Source organism: Solanum dulcamara, chromosome 1 (assembly GCF_947179165.1).
Source record: "Solanum dulcamara chromosome 1, daSolDulc1.2, whole genome shotgun sequence".
Lineage (NCBI taxonomy): Eukaryota > Viridiplantae > Streptophyta > Magnoliopsida > Solanales > Solanaceae > Solanum > Solanum dulcamara.
In genome coordinates this window covers 27,750,834-27,769,567 of record NC_077237.1, presented here as the reverse complement: position 1 = coordinate 27,769,567, position 18,734 = coordinate 27,750,834, and the positions used below count along the sequence as shown (strand labels likewise).

Below are 18,734 nucleotides of genomic sequence, written 5' to 3'. Positions count from 1 at the left end.
AGTAAGCCTATTTATTTCGGGCTTTAAAACCAATAGTTCTAGCGGTCGACTCGGTTCTTTCAAATTGTTTCTCATTATTGAGAAAAGGTGTGAAACGTATATCATCGCCGTTCTTAACCGAGACTCAAGTTAAGCTCCGTCTTGGATATCCCAGAAAATCCCAATCAAACATGTATACCACCAATTGGAAATGCCTAATACCCAAAGTGTTAGCCGGCATAAAACTAACTTATTCCCCTCTATCTAAAAAGAATGCAGCAATAGTCGAAGGTGAGGAACAGCTGCTCAAACCGTTTCTAAGAGCACCCTAGTTTAATCCCTACTACAAAAGCAGTGAATGACATATGTTACACTGGAGGGAGGCATTAGGGCTTTGGACTCTTCTCGTAGTTCAACAAAAAAAAATATTGAAGTGAAGATGACCATCAACATAATTAAGTCTGTTTACACTTTCTGTTTCCATCCTAGTCAGACAACTCGCAAGTACCAGGTAGACGAAAATAAAATCAAAATGCACATAGATAACCCCAGAAACTGAACAAACAATGGGTCGCCCTATATAACAAGGAGATTTAACTAAATACAGCCAAACTTGGATAATCCTATATTTTCATAATCCACAGTGTTTTTTCACACTCAGAGCCTTTGTCATTTCATTTCAAAATCCTCCTTCGAGCTACTGAGACGTTCTGTTGAATCTTGTCTTGTCATCTTTTAAATCCTGGCAAATCCCATTCTGATCATCTCCTGAAATTTCTCTATCATCTTCCATAACTGTATACTTTTCTTTCTCATTCTCGCCAGTCAAATCCCTATGAATCAAGGTACAAAATTAGAGGTGGATAGATGCAAAGCGAGAAACTAGAGTTGATGAGACCTACTTTTGTTCTAATTCAGCAAGAGCTTCTCTCACTGCATGAATACTCATTTTCTTCACCTGTAACAATTAAGCAACCACCAAGAAAACCTTAACACACAAATACATATTTTTCCAAAGACATTCTACATGAACAAATAGAAACAGATCAAAACAATTATTTCATAATTAAAATATGACCAATATGCCAACAAACAATTAATTATAAGATTACTTCTATATTCATCTGGTTCACACCTTTTCCTCAAATGCAGGATTCAACTCATTGTCACTTTTTAACAGTATAAAACATCCAAATTCTGGAAAGCTAAAGAAGAAAGCAATAGACCATACTAACAAGGGAGTTTTTGGATTGGCTTTTTTTAAGTAGCTTATAAGCTAAAAGTTAAAAGACATAAGTTGGTCTTACCCAACTTTTGACTTTTAGCTTATTTTTGCATTTTTTTGGCCTAAAGGTAGGTGCTTAAAAACACTATTTATCTTTCCAAAACACCTCCCAAAAAAAATATTAAAAAGAGCTTAAAAACCATAAACTACTTAAAATAAGTGAATCCAAACCCTATTTGGATTGGCTTATTTTAAGTGGTTTTTGACTTTTAAGTTTTTTATTTTATTTTTGGAGGTGTTTGGGAAAGGCAAAAAGTGTTTTTAAGCACTTTCTTTTAGGAGGAAAAAATACAGAAATAAGCTAAAAGTCAAATATTGGGTATTCTCAATTTATGGCTTTTAGCTTTTAGCTTATAAGTTACTTTTAAATAAGTCAATCCAAACACAAGTATAAAAAACCAATGACCATAAAAACCAAACTACCATGATCATCCCTTCAACAAAATGCTATAAGCACTCCTGAACAAATGGAAGCAAAGAACCCAAGCTCCTTATCCAATTAGATATACCTCCAACTTGTCCTCCTTGGCTCTGTGATTTTGGGGAAGTGTACGGAACTCTTCAGTCAATCGGATGCATTCATGAAGATTTTCGGGAGACACAAAGTCAAGAGCAACCTTTATACAGGACTGTTGCACAAAGGTGAAAGTATTTTCAAGTCAACATCGAGTTTTTAAACTTGTTACACAATGTCAGTCCAAGAACTACTAACCAGATGAAGACAGTAAATATATTACAAAGTTTCACTCAGATAACAGATAGAAACAATCACTCAAACTTGCAGATCAAGAAGTCATACTTTGTCAATGCATGATGAGCATACCCAACATTCTGAAAAGAATACAAATGCAGCTAGAAAGTGTATTGGTAAATGTTACTAATATAGAGCACACATTGTTAAAGGTGAAAAGCAAAGAACTGGTCAAAACCTGCAAACTTTAAATGCAAAACACAAGATTGTAAGGCATGTTTTTGAATAAAGACAAATGAAGAAAAAACAATATACACATACCAAAAAATATAATGCCGGAAAATATAACTTAAAAGCAAGCTACTGCAAAGACATGAAAAAATTAAAACATCTTGAATTAGGTGACATGAAATAAAAACACTGATCATTTTCAAAAAAACTAATTTAAATTTTTTTTATTCAAATTTCCTCACTAGTTTTCTCATATCCTGTTTTACTTGTGTATTACTGATTTTTTATCCATAACATTGCATAAACATCAATACTACTTTTATCAATGAACACGGAATTTAGAAACAAAAATAGACATTTAACACAAACCAAATATACAAAACTACCAAAATCACTTATGTTACCAACAATCAAATGAAAAATGATAATAGTTCCATGTTCCTTCAGCTAACTCTTCGAATAAAAGATCAACTTTTATATCAAGTGAGGTCCCAACAAGTACTGTCAATAAAAATAGTTGAAAGGTGTCGATATTTTTAGGAGAGCACTAAAAAGGAAAGAATATCAAAATAAAATGGGACAAAAAGAGCAACTTATGTTGACTATAATTATTGCTTACTATCACATTGATGCAAGTTTGGGAAGTACTCATTGCATGGAAGGATTTCTATTTGACATCAAAAGCTTAGAGTATTTCAAGAACCAATATAACAAAAGATTAACATTATGTTTTAGGATCCATTTGATAACAGTATGATGTACATGTAATTAAGGATATTTATATCTTTTCTTATCTTAGTTAAACCCTAGTAGTAAAAATAGAATTGGATGAACATTATTTTCTTAGAGAATATTAATAGGTGAATACTCTTGGTGAGTTTTATGGTTGTATCCCTTTGTCTCTATACATTGGATCTCTCTTTAATATCTTTTGGTAAGATTATTTATGTATGAGTCCAATTCTCCTCTCCCTTGAATTTAATCTATATTTGTTGATCTCTAATTTACTTCAATTGTGGATTATTCTTTCTTTCTTCTCTATCTTCCCTCAATTTCTTAATTATCTCATGAATCTCTCCATCTTGTATTTCGTTTAACATCACACACTCTCCAAGAAAGAGTCTGAAGGCCCTTCTTGATGCTTACAATGTTACCAATTCACCTCCTAGGAGAGGCAAAGTGTCCAACTAACACTACAGCTACTGCCAAGGCTTAAGTGAAACTCAAATAAACAGCAGAACTAAAGAATTAGGATACAAAACTAAACATTTAGCTACCAACCTAAAATGGAAGTAATAGAGATAAGAAAGATTCTGCGTCTCAGTTTATGCAGCACTATTTAACTAATTAGCCATTCCAAAAAAATACCACATTTCTATATTTGAAAACAATGTAACTTTTAACTTCCTATTTTATCTATGGCTTGTTTTAAACTACAAGTTTTGAAAGTCTTCATTTTTTCCAAAAATTGTGTCTAGTCAAACTTTATCACATAAATTGAAAATTAATATTCAAATTTTCAACCATTTGGATACAAACAAAAGAATCTTAACATTGTGACAGCACTATATGCTTCAAATTGTCCAAAAAAGTTGCCAGCTTTGAGTTGGCCCCACTCTTTTCAGTCCGTACAATTTGAATAGTTTGGAAGTGCCCAAAAGAGCAACCAGTTAATTCAAGCACCAACTAAGGCTAGCTCACACCACCCAGAATCAACTTCACATCCCGTAGTAGTAGTTGTCGAGCACCACAGATTCTTACCTTCCTAGAATGCCACAATGCAAGACATTTAAATGATTGTTGCTGCAAAGCAATCAATAATACATGGAATCCTTTTTTAATGTCCAACACGTCTATATGTTTCAATTTTAAGAACGAGCTAAACAGAATTCTATCTAATGCAAGACTTAACAGGTCAGTGATAGTGTACTAGTTTCACAGCGAAAATAAACTGATATAGCTTGCATTGACAGCAATAATATACCCTTACAGAAGACCTAGATTCAAAATTTTAAAGGATATCTTAAAATCAGAATATAACATAACAAATCATGCTTGAACCAAGCCATATAGTTGTTTCCCATCATATGTTCCTTTTGAAAAACAAACATCAATATAGCACATCTCAAAACTCTACTCAAAATCAACAAGTTTGTCTTTTACTTGGACTCCAAACACATTTTCACTAGTTGTCATTCCCATTTAATGAAAAAATGTAAGATAAGCCTGATAAGGTTATTATTAAGTTTTAAAGTATGGCTGAGTATACGCCTGAATGTTGCAAATGAAATGAGAAATTATGATGAAATTGAAGTGTAGTCAACTTAACTTTATTGCATCAATGTTGCTAAACTATTTTTAATAACAAAAAAAGTCGGTCGTTCAACTTTACATGAGCATCATGAAAGTTACTGAAATATTTTTTAGGCATAATACATAAATATGTCCTTTAACTTGGCCTAATTTTACATTTATGCCTTCCAACTTTGGGTGTGCACAAGTAGGCACTTAAACTTGTATAAACTTGAACAAGTAGACATACATGTCTTAAATGGCACAATACACGTAGGACGCCACGTAGGACACATGTAGGACGAATGTGTCTATTTGTTCAAGTTTTGGATAGATAAAGTGTCTACTTGTGCACTGAATCCAAGTTAAGAGTCATGTTTATGTATTATGCCTATTTTTTATAACAAAAAAGTCATACAACATTGCTCTGATGTCACAATTTCTTGATACTTACGTAAAATTGAGTGACTTCTTAATTACAAAAAGTAGTTTAGTAATTTTGGCGCAATATAATAAAAGGTAAGTGATCATATGTGAAATTACTCCTGAAATTGAAGTGGATAATGCTGATATTTTACATTTGTACCTATGAGGAAAGGACTTAGTTAGTGTTTGGATCCTCCACTGAACGAAGGCTCCTCATAGGAACGCAGCTGATGCAATCCGAATTGCCTCAAGGCCATCCACTCAAAGCCAAGTTCGGGAACTTCAAAGGATGCAAGGATTGTTCATGAAGATGGAGGTTCTTGGGCTTGTGTTGATGATAAAGAGGGGATTCCATGCCTTGAATGTAGGGGTGTTCAAAACCGAACCATAACCGATAAGCCAACCGCAAAATTGGTTTATTGGCTTATTGATATTGGGTTATCGAATAAATGATTGGAGAACAGATTAAAATTTTATAATTAACAACTTATTGGTGTGGAGGCAGATTATTCAATTTTCTTATAGGGTAAACCGTTAACCCGCTAAGAATTACATACTTACACTTTTATTTTAGGTATATTAGCCTCATTTAATATTTATTTTTCTATAATTATATATTTTGCCATGAAACTTATTTGCTTTTCTATAATTATATATCTTGCCTTCAAAAATAGAGAGCAAGTCAACAAACTCAAAAAAGTACTAAAGTTAAAAGAAGCAAAGGCTTAAAGAAGGCCCTAGCTCACTGCATTTAATATAGTGAAAAGAAATCGTCTCTTTTGTAAGGTGAGTTCATCAAAAAAAATGTACCATAAAAACTAATTAGAGGTTAGCCGCTACACCGCCCGATAATCGTCCGATAATCGTCCGATATGTTACCGAACCAAACGATATCTTATAGGTTGGTTAGTGAATTAGTAAATTTAAAAACCGATTTCTAATAGGTCAAATTGTTAAGTGAAATTATCTGGCCAACCCGGCCGATAAGTAGCCTGCCCTACTTAAATGAGAACATACATGCTTGGAAGGAACTCCCACTTGAGCAATACCATGTTTGGATGATAGCTTAGAGCGTGGGAGGTCCAACGAAGCGAAAAAAGGAATATAAAGTCTTTGTTCACTTTGGCGATAGAAGGACCATCATCGAACAATTTGGCGCATCTTCAAAGTGTTTGGAAGGCTCGCCAACTTGCATAAATGGACTGCTATTTTGGCAAGGTGAGAGGAGTTCGGCGCATCACCCAAATGCTTGGTGCATCGCCAAACCCTTCTTGGGCTTATGTTTTGGGTCACTTTTGGGCCTTTTTGTAATAACTTAGCCTAGAACTATAAATAGGTAGTCTTTTATTTCATTAGGGGAGTTTTTTGATGAATATTGATGAGTGATGAATTGGATACCCTTTGAGAGACTTGAGAGCTTGGTGAACCTTCTATTGAACCTTGTTTAGAAATGGGGGTTGCTTGGAGATTCAATTTCCTTGAGGTCTTCATAAAAGATTCGATGCTTGATTCAAATTAATCAATTGAGGTCTTTAGGCTTAATATACCTTTAAATTGCTTTTGATTTCCTCTTCTTGTGTCAATCTATTTGTCTTGATTAGATGCTTGTTTAGGGATTGTAATTGGAGGTTTTAGTAATATATCCTCTACTTGCCAATTGTTCCTTCTCTTAGATCTCTTCTTCTCTCTTTCTTTTTGTTTCCGCATTGTGTTCTTATTGGTGGTGAGAATTACATCATTAGCTATGGTTTAGTATTTCAGGAAAAAATTATTTGTTCGTCAAAATTAGAAGGTTGTATATTCTAAAGCTTTTGGTGTTCCTACAAAAAAAATGGAGACAATAACATTAGAAGTGCCATCTTGGACAACTTCCCCCATATGTTAGATTCTTTTGCTCTATGAAAATTCTTCATTGCATTAGCAACACTTATCACATCAAAAGCTCAAGTCCAATGTGGAGAAGCTTTGTTTAAAAGAGGTACACCGCCAATTAAAAATTAACCATTGTTTCAAAACCAATTACTCACTATATCCCAATTTATGTGACACTTTTCTTTTTAGTCTAACCCCAAAAAAGAATGTCACCTTTCATTAACTAGAAACAATTTAATTTAGACCAAATTTCAAGAATCTTCCTTTCTTTCTTTAACTTTAAACCAAGTCTAACAATGTCACATAAGTTGGCTCGAAGAGAGTAATATTTAGCCACTTCATAATTAGTTAGACAAAAATGTCCCAAAACTAAACACAAAAACCTACGCTTCTTCTTGTGTTGTTACTTCTTCTTTGTCACATCCTAATCCATGTGCTTTTAGATCTAGGCTTCTACAACTATAATTCTTAGTAAAAACTTCCCATCACATAAATTTAGAAGTGATTGCCAAAGCAAACCAACTTCATATGAAGAATACTTTGAGAAAGCTCAAGTTTTATTCATATCATTGTACAAGCTACAAAGTAAATGAAATCTAATAGATATTAGAGTAACTGCATACTGGTCTATAAAAGATGTTGATTGCTTCATTTTCAAATAGACAATAAAAAATTTGAACAAAGAAATGATAATTCATGATTCTACAATTGAGAACTCAATAGAAAGAGTCCTGAAGTTTGTATTCTATAAGCCTATAACTAAAAACTCAAGAAAAAAAGAGTTGGTGTTCATGGTTCTACAATTGAGAAGTTAAGAAAATAGTGCAATTCATAGTTATATAACTAATAACTCAAGAATTATATTATGGAGTTTTACAACAAGTGAGAACTCAAGGTTTGTGGTTCTACAGCTAAATAACTCAAGGAAAGAGAACTTGAATTTGTGGTTTTACAGCTAACAACTAAAGGATTTTATCCTTGAGTTCAAACTCAAGCACATTTTGTTGGAATTTCACTTGTTAAAATTTTGAGCTCAAGCACTGTAAGCTTGAATTTTTCCGTCTTTTCACTAAGGTATTGTTGTCCAAATTTTATGTTTGCCTTAAGAAGTGGTTATTTCTCAATTACATTTCAAATGGTGGTTAAGTATTAATAGATTAGGGGCAGGCGTTCAATTCTTTGGTTTTCAGTTCCTCATTAGTGCATTCCAAATACCGTGCCAAAATTAGTTCAATCCAGTTTGATTTTTTTCTAATTAGGTTCTTTCGAAAGACTTAAGAAAGTGTATGCAAGATATTTCCAAAGTGAAGTATAAGTGTACCAACTTAGAGGTAATCTAATTAAAACTAGTTCACTAAGCATTTTCTTGAGGTTGATTATGCCTTTGTATAGCATTAAAAATCAAAAAACCTAAACAATGAAGTTCTCTAACTCTCCCTTCAAGGCTAGAGGTCCAAGAAGCACATACTTTGGCTTCATTTGATAATGTACTTCTAGTGTCCCTTCATTTGAGGAATAAAGAAGCAATCCTTATAATGTATCTCATTAACCATGCATAGGCAGTACAAGCTGATCCCACACTAGTAGTATAGCAGTTACAATCCACTCCCTGCCCACAACAAGAATTTGCAGATCCTTCCTGTTGTTTGAAAAAATGCCTGACCCATTTTCCCCAATGATCCCCTTAATACACAAATATTGTGTATACAAGATTATCTTGAACACCCCAAAAAAATGAGAAGTTCCTATAAGTTTGGTTTTAATCGAAGAACCAGGTCCTAAAACAGAGGACCAAACTGAATACCAAAGTTCTAAAGAAATTAATATTTAACCAAAGAACCGAATTAATTCAGTCTGGTCTGGTTTTTCAGTTTTCGGGCCACCCTACAATAATAACCCAAAGAGCCATCCCACCAAATTTTTCCTGTGTTTAGCATGTTGCGCTACAATAGATAGTATAGAAATGTATCATTCATTTTAGAGCGAACTAATAAGGAAATAATGCCATATAAATTGTAATAGGGGAACTACTATTTAGTAGAATATGGAAAAACTTTTGACAATTGTTCGAGGTAATTCTTCAGAATCACATGACTAACATTGTACTTATCCTCTATATCTCTCATCAATATATTTTGCTTTAATATGACATTAAAATATAAGAATGATAATTAATAAAACAAATAAAATACAACTAATGGAAGGTCAAATCAGTATGAGTTACATATACATTCTTAGAATAAGAAAAAGGGAAATTTTACGAATTTAAGGCGTGAAAGAAAAGAATTCAAATTCGCAAAGCTATAGATTTAAATACCAAGCTTAGTTCGCATGGATCAGGGCCCGAACCTATGACCTAAGTCACAAGTCTCTCAACCTTTGTCACTTGAACCAAGCCCGGAAAGCTTCTATTTTTGAATTATTTATAGAGCAAACATTTTTATTTCATTAACTAATAAGATTTGATGCTCTTCATAGAGAAGCAAGTTATTTGGCAGACTCTTTACTTGTTGTATACATCTACCGGCGATCTTCTCCTAATGAAATCAATATATTACTACTTTCATCAAAGAATTTTTCTCACTTCTCCTATCCAGGCATAAATCAGCCTACACTGATTATCTTTAACAATATTTCAAAAAGTACCTAGATTAACCTACATCAACTTGCATGACTCAATTATATAGCTCACAACCTGTTTGCTAATAGACATTGGAGCAAAAGGTACGTCTACTATAATTAAGTCTTAAAGTTGTTTTAGTGAGTTTTCTTGCACACTATAATTTAGCCAAATACTTGAATATAGCATGGCAACATCTGCTCATCCTACTACATGGATATATTAGTAGTTATACATGATAATTTATCCTTCACAACCCCTAGAGATTGCATAATATATATGTTAGTATAGCTTCATCTATTAAATTAAAATTGAAAGACTTAAATCAAGAGACGGATATGTGTGTGGGTGTGTATGAGAGGGAGAGACAGAGAGTTGGTGAGAAACTGCACCTTCAAGTTTCTAACTTGATGAGGACAGCCCGCAGGTATAAAAACTGCATCCCCCAATTTTTGAACAAAGGTCCACGGTTCAACTCCTGTAAAATACAGAATAAATACAAAAACTGTTAGTAGGAACAAGAGTTTGAATTGTTGAATAGAGAAAACTCAAAAACTCATATATGAACACTAACCATACTCTTCCTTAAGCTTCCTTTTGTGATCCTCAGTCAAATAAAATGTTTGATCATGTATAGGGTGAATAACCTACGTTACAAGACCAAAAAAATTGGCAATTATAGAAGACATAGCAAAACATTAAAAAAAAAAGGTTAGATCAGTGCACATAGCATGCAGCATTAGCAAGGTCCCAAAAAGTGTGATGTAGACCAGCTACCCTAATGCAAGTATTAGTGGTTGATTTCAAGGCTCGAACTCGTGACCTAAGGTCAAATGAGAACAACTTTACTGATGTTCCAAGGCTCCTCTCCAGACATAGCAAAACATAAACATGAAGAATTAAAGAGATAGACGCAGGCCGAAAAAGTGTTGGAGTGTAAGGGTTTGAAAGTTGCGGATTGGGGTAGAAGATAAGTTGGTAATTTAGTGCCTCTTGCTTTCCTGCGAAATAGGATTGGTGGTAGTACTTGGATCTTCTTTCTTATCAGTGGTATTAGCATTATTTTCATAGTTTCTCTGTTTTTGTGTTTCAATTATCACATTATTTTGGTGGTATTACTATTCTTTTTGTTATATATTGTGTGTTGCTCCCATTTCACATTATTTTGTTGTTGTTACTGATCTCATTTTTGTGTTCTCTTTTTTAGATTGTTTGGACTTGCTTTATTTTAAGTCGGGGGTCTATTGAAAACAACTTCTCTATCTCTACAAGGTAGTGGTAAGGTTTGCATACATTCTACCCTCCCCAAACTCTACTTGTGGGATTACATTGGGTATGTTATTGTTGTTGTTAATAATTCCCCAAACTCTACTTGTGGGATTACATTGGGGTATGTTATTGTTGTTGTTAATAATTGTGGTGTCTGAGCAACCTTTTGCACACCTCGATTATTCCATCGAGAACTTACTACTTTCCACCAACACAACTAACACATACCAAGTAACTCTGACCACCAATACTTAAGCAAATGGGAAAAAACCTTTTAATGTTGTCTCCACTAGGATTTGAACTCTAATCTAGAGTTCTATAAGGTTTGTACCCATTTTATTGACCACTAAATCACATCATTGGGTGCCCATTAAAATTTTCATACTAAAGCATAAATGACCCAGACAAAGACAACTAAAAAATTTAACCTTGGAAACAATGAAATGATATACATTTCCTTTTCTTTTACATCATGAAATAATATACATTTTCTACCAAGCCTAGATCAACCAAAAGCATCTTCATCATGAATGTCATAAATACTAAAACCAAACTTCACTTTAATGGGTTCCAACATCAACACAATATGTTATAAATTGTTTTCTCGCCCAAACTTTGAATGATTGAGTTCCAAAACCATCCCACCCCCTTTAATAAAGAGTTAGAAGACAAATTGGAAGACTTGGAATTATGTTCTCATCTTGGAAAAATTGATGTCCCATATTGAAAAATCTTGCCCAAAATGTAACATCACATGGTGAAACATGATAGGTCATTGTCTCCGAGGTGAGCAAGCAGACTACTAAGTTGCAACAACAACATACCCGATATAATCCTACAAAGGGGGGTCTAGGGAGGGTAGAATTATGCATATCTTAGCTCTACCTCAGAGATAGAGAGGTTGTTTCTAATAGATCCTCAGCCAGACTACTAAGTTGCATATACAAAATTAGGAAAAGTAATTGTAGTTCAATGTTATGCACAGGTAAATAACATGATGACTCGATTAAGAAGGTGATAGAAGGGGGTCTATTTCGACTGTAGCACTCTCATACTCCCTCCGTTCAATTTGTTTGTCTTATTTTCTTTTTCAATCAATCTCAAAAAGAATACTTCTTTCCTTGTTTTTTTTTTACAACTCTTCAATTCTAACTTTCCACATGGCATTTTAACATCACAAGATTAAAGAGCACTTTGGTACATTTTACATATCTTTAGTTTAAGACAACAAGATTTAAAAGTCTTCTTTACTTTCTTAAACTCCGTGTCAAATCAAAACTAGACAAACAAGAGTATTTTCAGCAAATTAATTTAGGAACTTAGCCTTTGACTCTTTGGCTTTCTTTAGGCTCTTTTCATCTAACTACAGGTGACTGTTAATATATCAAAGTCAAGTTGTGGAGTTCTGGTACATATGAACGAAAGATACAGGATCCCCCCCCCCCCCAATCTATATAAAATAAAAAACCACCTCACACATTTCAAAGTAAAAAAGCGTAGCAAGTTTTATTGATACCTGTGGGACCGGGCAACAATAGATATGTCTGAATTCCTTGAAGTGCTTCAGGAGATATTCCTCCAACTTGGCAACATCTTGCCTTCTAAAGATGTCCCAGAGCGCACCCCCTTCTATATCCTCAAATACTTCATTTTTTTCAAACACGGGATTATCTTTGCACTCGTCACTTTTATCATTGTCAATTTTAATTCCTCCACTTGCTTCACAATTGCTAGTAGAATTGATTGCACCATTTATTACCATGTCAGCACCAGTATCTCCCTCTGGTTCCACACAAGAAGCAGAGGGAATAATTGACTGATTGCCACAATCTGGTTCACTACTCAATCTTTGAACTTTAAATTGATCAATTTTTTCTTCATCTCTTCTACTACATCTGCCACTGTGCACAGAGTGGTCATCAATCAACTCAGATGATGCTTCGTTTTTGCATTTTTTCTCGTCCTCAGCCATCTGAAGTTCCTTTTTATCTTGGTCAGCATGTTTTTGTTTCACTTTTTCCATTTTTAAAAGTTGCTCCTGCGACAGGTTTATTGCTTGAGTATGTGTCAACACATTCACCTACAAAACAATTTTGAAGTAGATAAATTTAACAGAGGAAACCAAACAACTTAAGAAATCACATTTTTTATTGGTAAACACAATAATCAACAGTTTAGTACATGTTCAGGACTTCCATTTTTATTTTTATTTTTGACGGGAAAACATATAGAACCAGCTTGCCTGCTTCTATTAGCTTTAATGAAATAACAATTACAGTCCCTTGCAAATAAACTGCATAGCATGAATGTCCACATTCTTCAAGAAATATACCAACTGTGCCCAAGGGAGAATAGTATGCAAAAGAAAATAGAAAAGACTATGCATGCCAAAAGAATGGACAAAAAAACAAGGTATACCGCATCAGACATATCACAATGCAGCTTAGTCACAGAGTCTCCACGCCCTAGCTCCTGAGGAACTCCATAAGCAATATATGTCTTTGGTCCCATGTCGGGCTTCAACGAATTGTCTGGCAGTTTGACAGCAAGATTTAGGTAGCCACTTTGGGGATTTGTGTACTCCTTAAAAGGCAAGCTTCTAACAAACTCCGCGCCATGACGAGGTAATCGTTCATCGAATAAATCAGATGGAGGCCAATCTTTCAACTTCAGAATCTGGGGCCAGCCAGCATTATCAATTCGACCTTCCAAATATCCCTTAAAAAACTGGTGGATGTTAACTTCTACCTGTAGTCATCCAAGAAAAAACAAAATTATCCATCACACCTAGAATATCACTCAACAGCAAACAACTAACTTCAGAAACTAAACTAGAGAAAGAAAATCATTGTTAAAACGTTGAACATCACTGACTCCAGTAAACCTTCAATTCTACATGGTCTTTTGAGAAATCGCATTGAGCTATTATTTCAAAAAAAAAAAGTGACATGAATAGTTTGGGTTGATTTCAAAATACAAGAATTAAAATATAATAAAACATAAATAAAATGAAACAACAAACAAGAAAGAAAACATTGTTAAAACATTGAACATCACTGGCTCCGGTAAACTTGAAATTCTACATGGACTTTGGGAAATCGCATGAGCTATTATTTTCAAGAAAAGGAGACATGAATATTTTGGGCTCATTTCAAAATACAAGAATTAAAAGATAAAAACACAAAAATAAAACATCACAAAAAACACTGCCACCCACAAAAAATAGACACGCAAAAATACGCATGTACCGATACAGTTTTCAATTTCTTTACAACAAATGGTAAAAGATAAAGCACTGGTCTGACATTTGTACACACTGCTTCTTGGTCAGAAACTGTTGAGATTGCTGCTAGCTGTGCACTTCATAACAAAATGTATTAACAAACTAATGCTTCCCTTCATACTTCTTAATCCCATTCAAATTGACTTCACTTCTATTCAAAGGGCCACAAACTTTATTATCTGACCGCAAATGTCTTCAATTATTTGTATATCACTTGTAAGTCAAAATATATATGTTGCTAGAGGGGTTTTCCGTAAGTTTTGAAATGAAAAAAAAAGAACTTCCGATATTATAACAAACATTAATCAAGTTATTCTACTAAACCGTACTCTGTCTGACAAAATGTAAATGAAGCAATCTATTGATTTACACGGCACTTAAAACTTAAAAGAACATACTCACTCCATTTCAATTTGTTTGACTTTGACCTACTTTCCGATGATCACTTCCCTTTTAAGGGACTCTTTAATTCCTACTTACATTGTGTTATGTTTAAGACCACAAGATTTGAAGGGCATTTTGGTACATTTGGCATATCTTTTAAGTTAAGACCACAAGATTCAAAAGTCTTACTTTGTTTTCTTAAACTTCCTCCAAATCAACATAGACCAAACAAATTGAAACGGAGGGAGTACACGTAGCAGATGATAGAGAAAGCAACATTATCCACAATTAATAGAATTAGCTACTCGATTAAATGGATTTTGAAACTAGTTCAATAAAAACAAAATAAAGAAAAAGTAGCTTATCAATAATAAGGTAAGTAACCAAGCAAGGATAAATTAATCCAATAGGAACACATACAAAGAGATACTTGGAACCTACTCCCACTCTACAAATCACAACCATTAAGTTGCTTTAACCTAAACATACTAACAGGGTTGAAATCATACCAATACACATTGTATTAAGCATCAAGTTCTTAGATTTTGATATAAACTTTAAACTGATAGGTACTTCAACCTGTTACTATAAAAGCCCTAAGCAAGATAAAAAATAGCTGATGTACTGCACTGATAGAATAAATATCCAATATTATTCTGAAAGTAAAATTTTAGCTACAATATTTAAATGTCTGGTCAAACTAAGAAATAAAAATCCATAATTGATAGCTTTAGGAAAAAGGCCAAAATGGTAATAAAACTAAGGATTACCAAGACAAGTAGAATTACTCGGAAAAAGGAGCGAATGTTAATGAATGTGTAACTCGCAAGTATTAAACTGACCTCACACCAATCTAAGCAGTTGATAGCAATGACATCCAAAAGAAGAGGGTGGTTTAAGTTCTTTATCTGGCGACAGGCTCGCCACATAACCATGGGCTCCCAGCTTAACCCTGACCCAGTCTCAAGCACATTGCGGACAATCACAGGCTCACCTTTCAGCCAATGACATTGGAAATGCTTCAGATCCTCCCGCTGAAGATCTTTAGCTGCTGGACAGTATAAATAGTTGTCATCACAACCATCACGAGATGCTGCTTTACACAGTTTGCTTTTCTGGATATCATTTTCATCCACTGAATTACTACAGCAGCATGGTCCCTGAGGTATCTCAGGCATGTGTTCCAATTCAAATCTTTTGGCAATATCTTCAGCTCTTGCCAACAACTCAGAGAGACTTTCTGTCTTATCCAGCAGGTACTTCAGCTCTAAAACTCCCTTACCACAACCACCAAAATTCTGTGGTGGACAAGGGATGATACCATCTTCATTGGATTTCCATTCACCAGCATGACCACCAGAATTCTCTAGCAGAAGCCCTCCATTATCCCCAGGCTCCATTTCAAACGCAAACCTGGCATTGCCTACCGAATCATTTTCAACCATCTTCTTGGAAGATCTACGCCTTCTTGAAGTTCCAGTTTGGTTATCTGATACAGGATCAGCTCCATGCAAATACGCAACCCCCTTGTCAACGAAGTCCATGATGACTTCTTTATTGCCTCCCTTAAGGTGACCATCTCTAAGCTCCCGGCAACAAGAAAGGCAAAGATCATAGGAACAGCTAGAACAATTTCTGTGGAAATCAAAAATGGATGTTTTGCAGTTGTTGCTGCACAAAACATTGCTCAATTCAGCTAAGTTGAATATCATTCAAAAGGACTGACGTGGAAAGAAGAGGCTCTTCATGCTCACCAGTACATTCTCTCATTCTTCTGACACTTTGCCTTCCGCAGCGTTAACTCTGACACTTGTAATCCTGCCCAGATGCAAAAAGGAAATTCTAGTTACAATAGGTTGCAAGTGAAGATGCATCAGGCATACCGTTTTTCCTGGAAGAAGCTAGTATCTCTCTACCTGCTACATGTATCTGGAAAATAGCAAGTACATTAAAACATACCCTATTTGACATTTCAAACTCTAACACTACAGACATACGGAAAATGGCTATGTTATTTTCTAACTGTGCAAATAGATATTACCTAACCGGATCGTAAATGCACACTTACAGTTGCCCACATGAAAAGAATATGGCATATCAATTGCAAAATATAAACAATTGTTGTGGCCAATTTTAAACAAGATAATAGAACCTTCAAGCTTAGCTTCAGTTTCCTTCTCCATCACTTGCTCTGCACTAAATCTTCTCAAGAAAGGCAAAAGTTTTTGCAAAATGAATTTAGAATATTCAAACTTTTCTTCTTTGCTAATCTCACATTGTGAGATCTTCAAAGCCTGCAAAAAGATTTACCTATGAGCATATCACAAAGTGATAACTTGCAAAATAAGACTGTAACTTAATTATAGTGGGACAGCAAAAGAATCCAACCCTTATTGGCCCATCCAAACGCAAGCATGATTTGCAATTACAGTTTTGACGACAAACAGGACAAAACTCTGCAAAAGCCTCCTCGGGCATCCCAGGGTACCTATTATTGATCATAAAAGGGAAGGCACTCATGATAAAACCTACATGATTGAATGATAACTTGTGTTGAAGTTGACAATATTAAACAACATAGATTGGACATAAAAAACTTCGAGTTGTTAAAATGCGCATCATGCTTGGCCTCATATCAGTTGTGACAACAGAAATATATCATCAAGAGACAAACTGCTCAAATAAAGCCAGCCACAAGGAGCAGAGTATTATGTCTTTGCAAGTCCAACTTACGATTAAATCTCATAAAAGTTAGTCGGACAAACAAAAACAACCAAGTAAAAGTTTCCAGTACCATGTGGTCATGCAAGGAATGCAGTATCGCTTTGTTTTACAGCTGGTGCAGCGAACAACCCTTCCTTTGTCATTCCTCTGGCACTGATGACACATATTTGATAAAATCTCATTACCCTGCCCATGTTTTGAATTTCAAAATGAAGGTCATATGGGGTTAGTATTGAATAAATTAAACTATAAGATTTTCAAATGAAGCAAAGATTTTTTACATTCTCATCCTTCCTCTTTCTAGCACGGGGATTTGATGCATTATCTTTCCTTTGCCGCATAGAATATCTTCCAGAATCTGATCCTTCCACTTCCTCTTCTCCCTCAGCCCTATGTTTTTTACTCCCATTACCCTCCTCTCTACTACTATCAGAATCTCCACCATTCTCTTTCAACCTCATTGCAATTTTCTCAGTATCACCAATCTCTTCTTGTGTTTTCATGGCACGCTTCCTACCTTGACCCTTTCTTTTCTTACGAGTATTACGGTCTTCTTCATCCCATTCGGTCATTTGCTGCGTATATTCACTTAACTTCTTAATAGCTTTTTGACTTGACGACCTCATTGGCCTATGTGTAGTAGTCACTTTATCAGAATCAATCTTCTCCCCTTCTTTCTTGCTATCAATTTCCTCTTCTTTTCCATTGAGATTTTTGCTTTTCTTGATACAAGTCTGTTTTTCTCCAGATTCAATGTTTTCATCCAATCTTTCTTTTTCCTTATCTTTGTTGGGGGGTCTCCCTCTTTTTCCTTTTGGTTTAACAACCTCATTCAAAACCATCCCTTCATCTTCTTTAAGATGTATATTATCCGCAATCTTTGCCTCAGTATCCTTCTTCTCAATAGTTTCCTCCATAATAGTCAAATCGCACTTTCTCAAATTCCCTTATTTTCACTCTCCCCTTCTCCTCCTTGTATTACTACTACTATCCTCCCTTTCCTCGAAACGACGATGCAGACGTTTTGGCTCCCCAACAAAAACAAAAAGTTACGTAAAACTACCTGTTTCGGCTAACATGCCCCCTTTTAAACTAGCGCTAATTCCTAATTAATGCTATTACCATCTTATCCTTCATCCCCTTTTTCTTCCTACTCTATTGGCGGGTTAGGGTTTTGGTAAGAGTGAAAAATACTGTGGGTGGAGGAGAGATATTTTGAGGGGGAAAGTTTCGAAAAAGTCCCGCCTATTCAATGGCTATTACTGCTAATTTGCGCGTAAGCTAATTCACAGGATTTGCCTAAACATCTGGGAACTGCTCTTGTACTTGCCTTCTAACCAGTTTTAAGGACAACTTTATAGATCACTGTCATAGGGCTTCCCTTTTATTTTTATTTTTTGTGGGGGTGCGTGGTGGGAAGGTTACTATTCCCTCCCTTTTTATTTATATATTACCATTTTAGATTTTACGTGCATTAAAAAATTAACTAATTTTATTTAATATTTTTTTAAGTTAATTTTTCAATCAATGAACATGAATTAATTAATTTGATTAATGAATATAAATTATTTATTTAATTGTTTTATGTTGATCAAATATATATTTTCAAAATTAATAACTAACAATGATAAAATAGAAAAAATATTATCATTTATGCATTAATTTTATGAAATAACAA

General features: G+C 34.5%; 1 protein-coding gene across 1 annotated transcript; it reads right to left on the bottom strand.

The window, feature by feature from the left end:
- Positions 1-387: 387 nt before the first annotated feature.
- Positions 388-18,412, bottom strand: LOC129903410 (lysine-specific demethylase JMJ29-like). The gene is made up of 13 exons (XM_055978964.1): positions 17,338-18,412; positions 17,127-17,242; positions 16,721-16,820; positions 16,485-16,626; positions 16,087-16,150; positions 15,175-16,003; positions 13,084-13,413; positions 12,182-12,745; positions 9,971-10,043; positions 9,789-9,874; positions 1,774-1,893; positions 882-937; positions 388-812 (listed from the first exon to the last, which is right to left on the bottom strand). Exons 1-13 carry the CDS (start codon positions 17,971-17,973, stop codon positions 677-679), a joined length of 3,252 nt encoding a protein of 1,083 aa, XP_055834939.1. The 5' UTR covers positions 17,974-18,412; the 3' UTR covers positions 388-676.
- Positions 18,413-18,734: the final 322 nt, after the last annotated feature.

Coding starts and splice junctions, on each gene's coding strand:
- LOC129903410 (XM_055978964.1), bottom strand. CDS start 17,973: ATGGAGGAAACTATTGAGAAGAAGGATACTGAGGCAAAGATTGCGGAT. Junction 1,894..9,788: donor ATCAAGTTAGAAACTTGAAG/GTGCAGTTTCTC, acceptor TTTGTGCAACAG/TCCTGTATAAAGGTTGCTCT. Junction 938..1,773: donor CCAAGGAGGACAAGTTGGAG/GTATATCTAATT, acceptor TAATTGTTACAG/GTGAAGAAAATGAGTATTCA.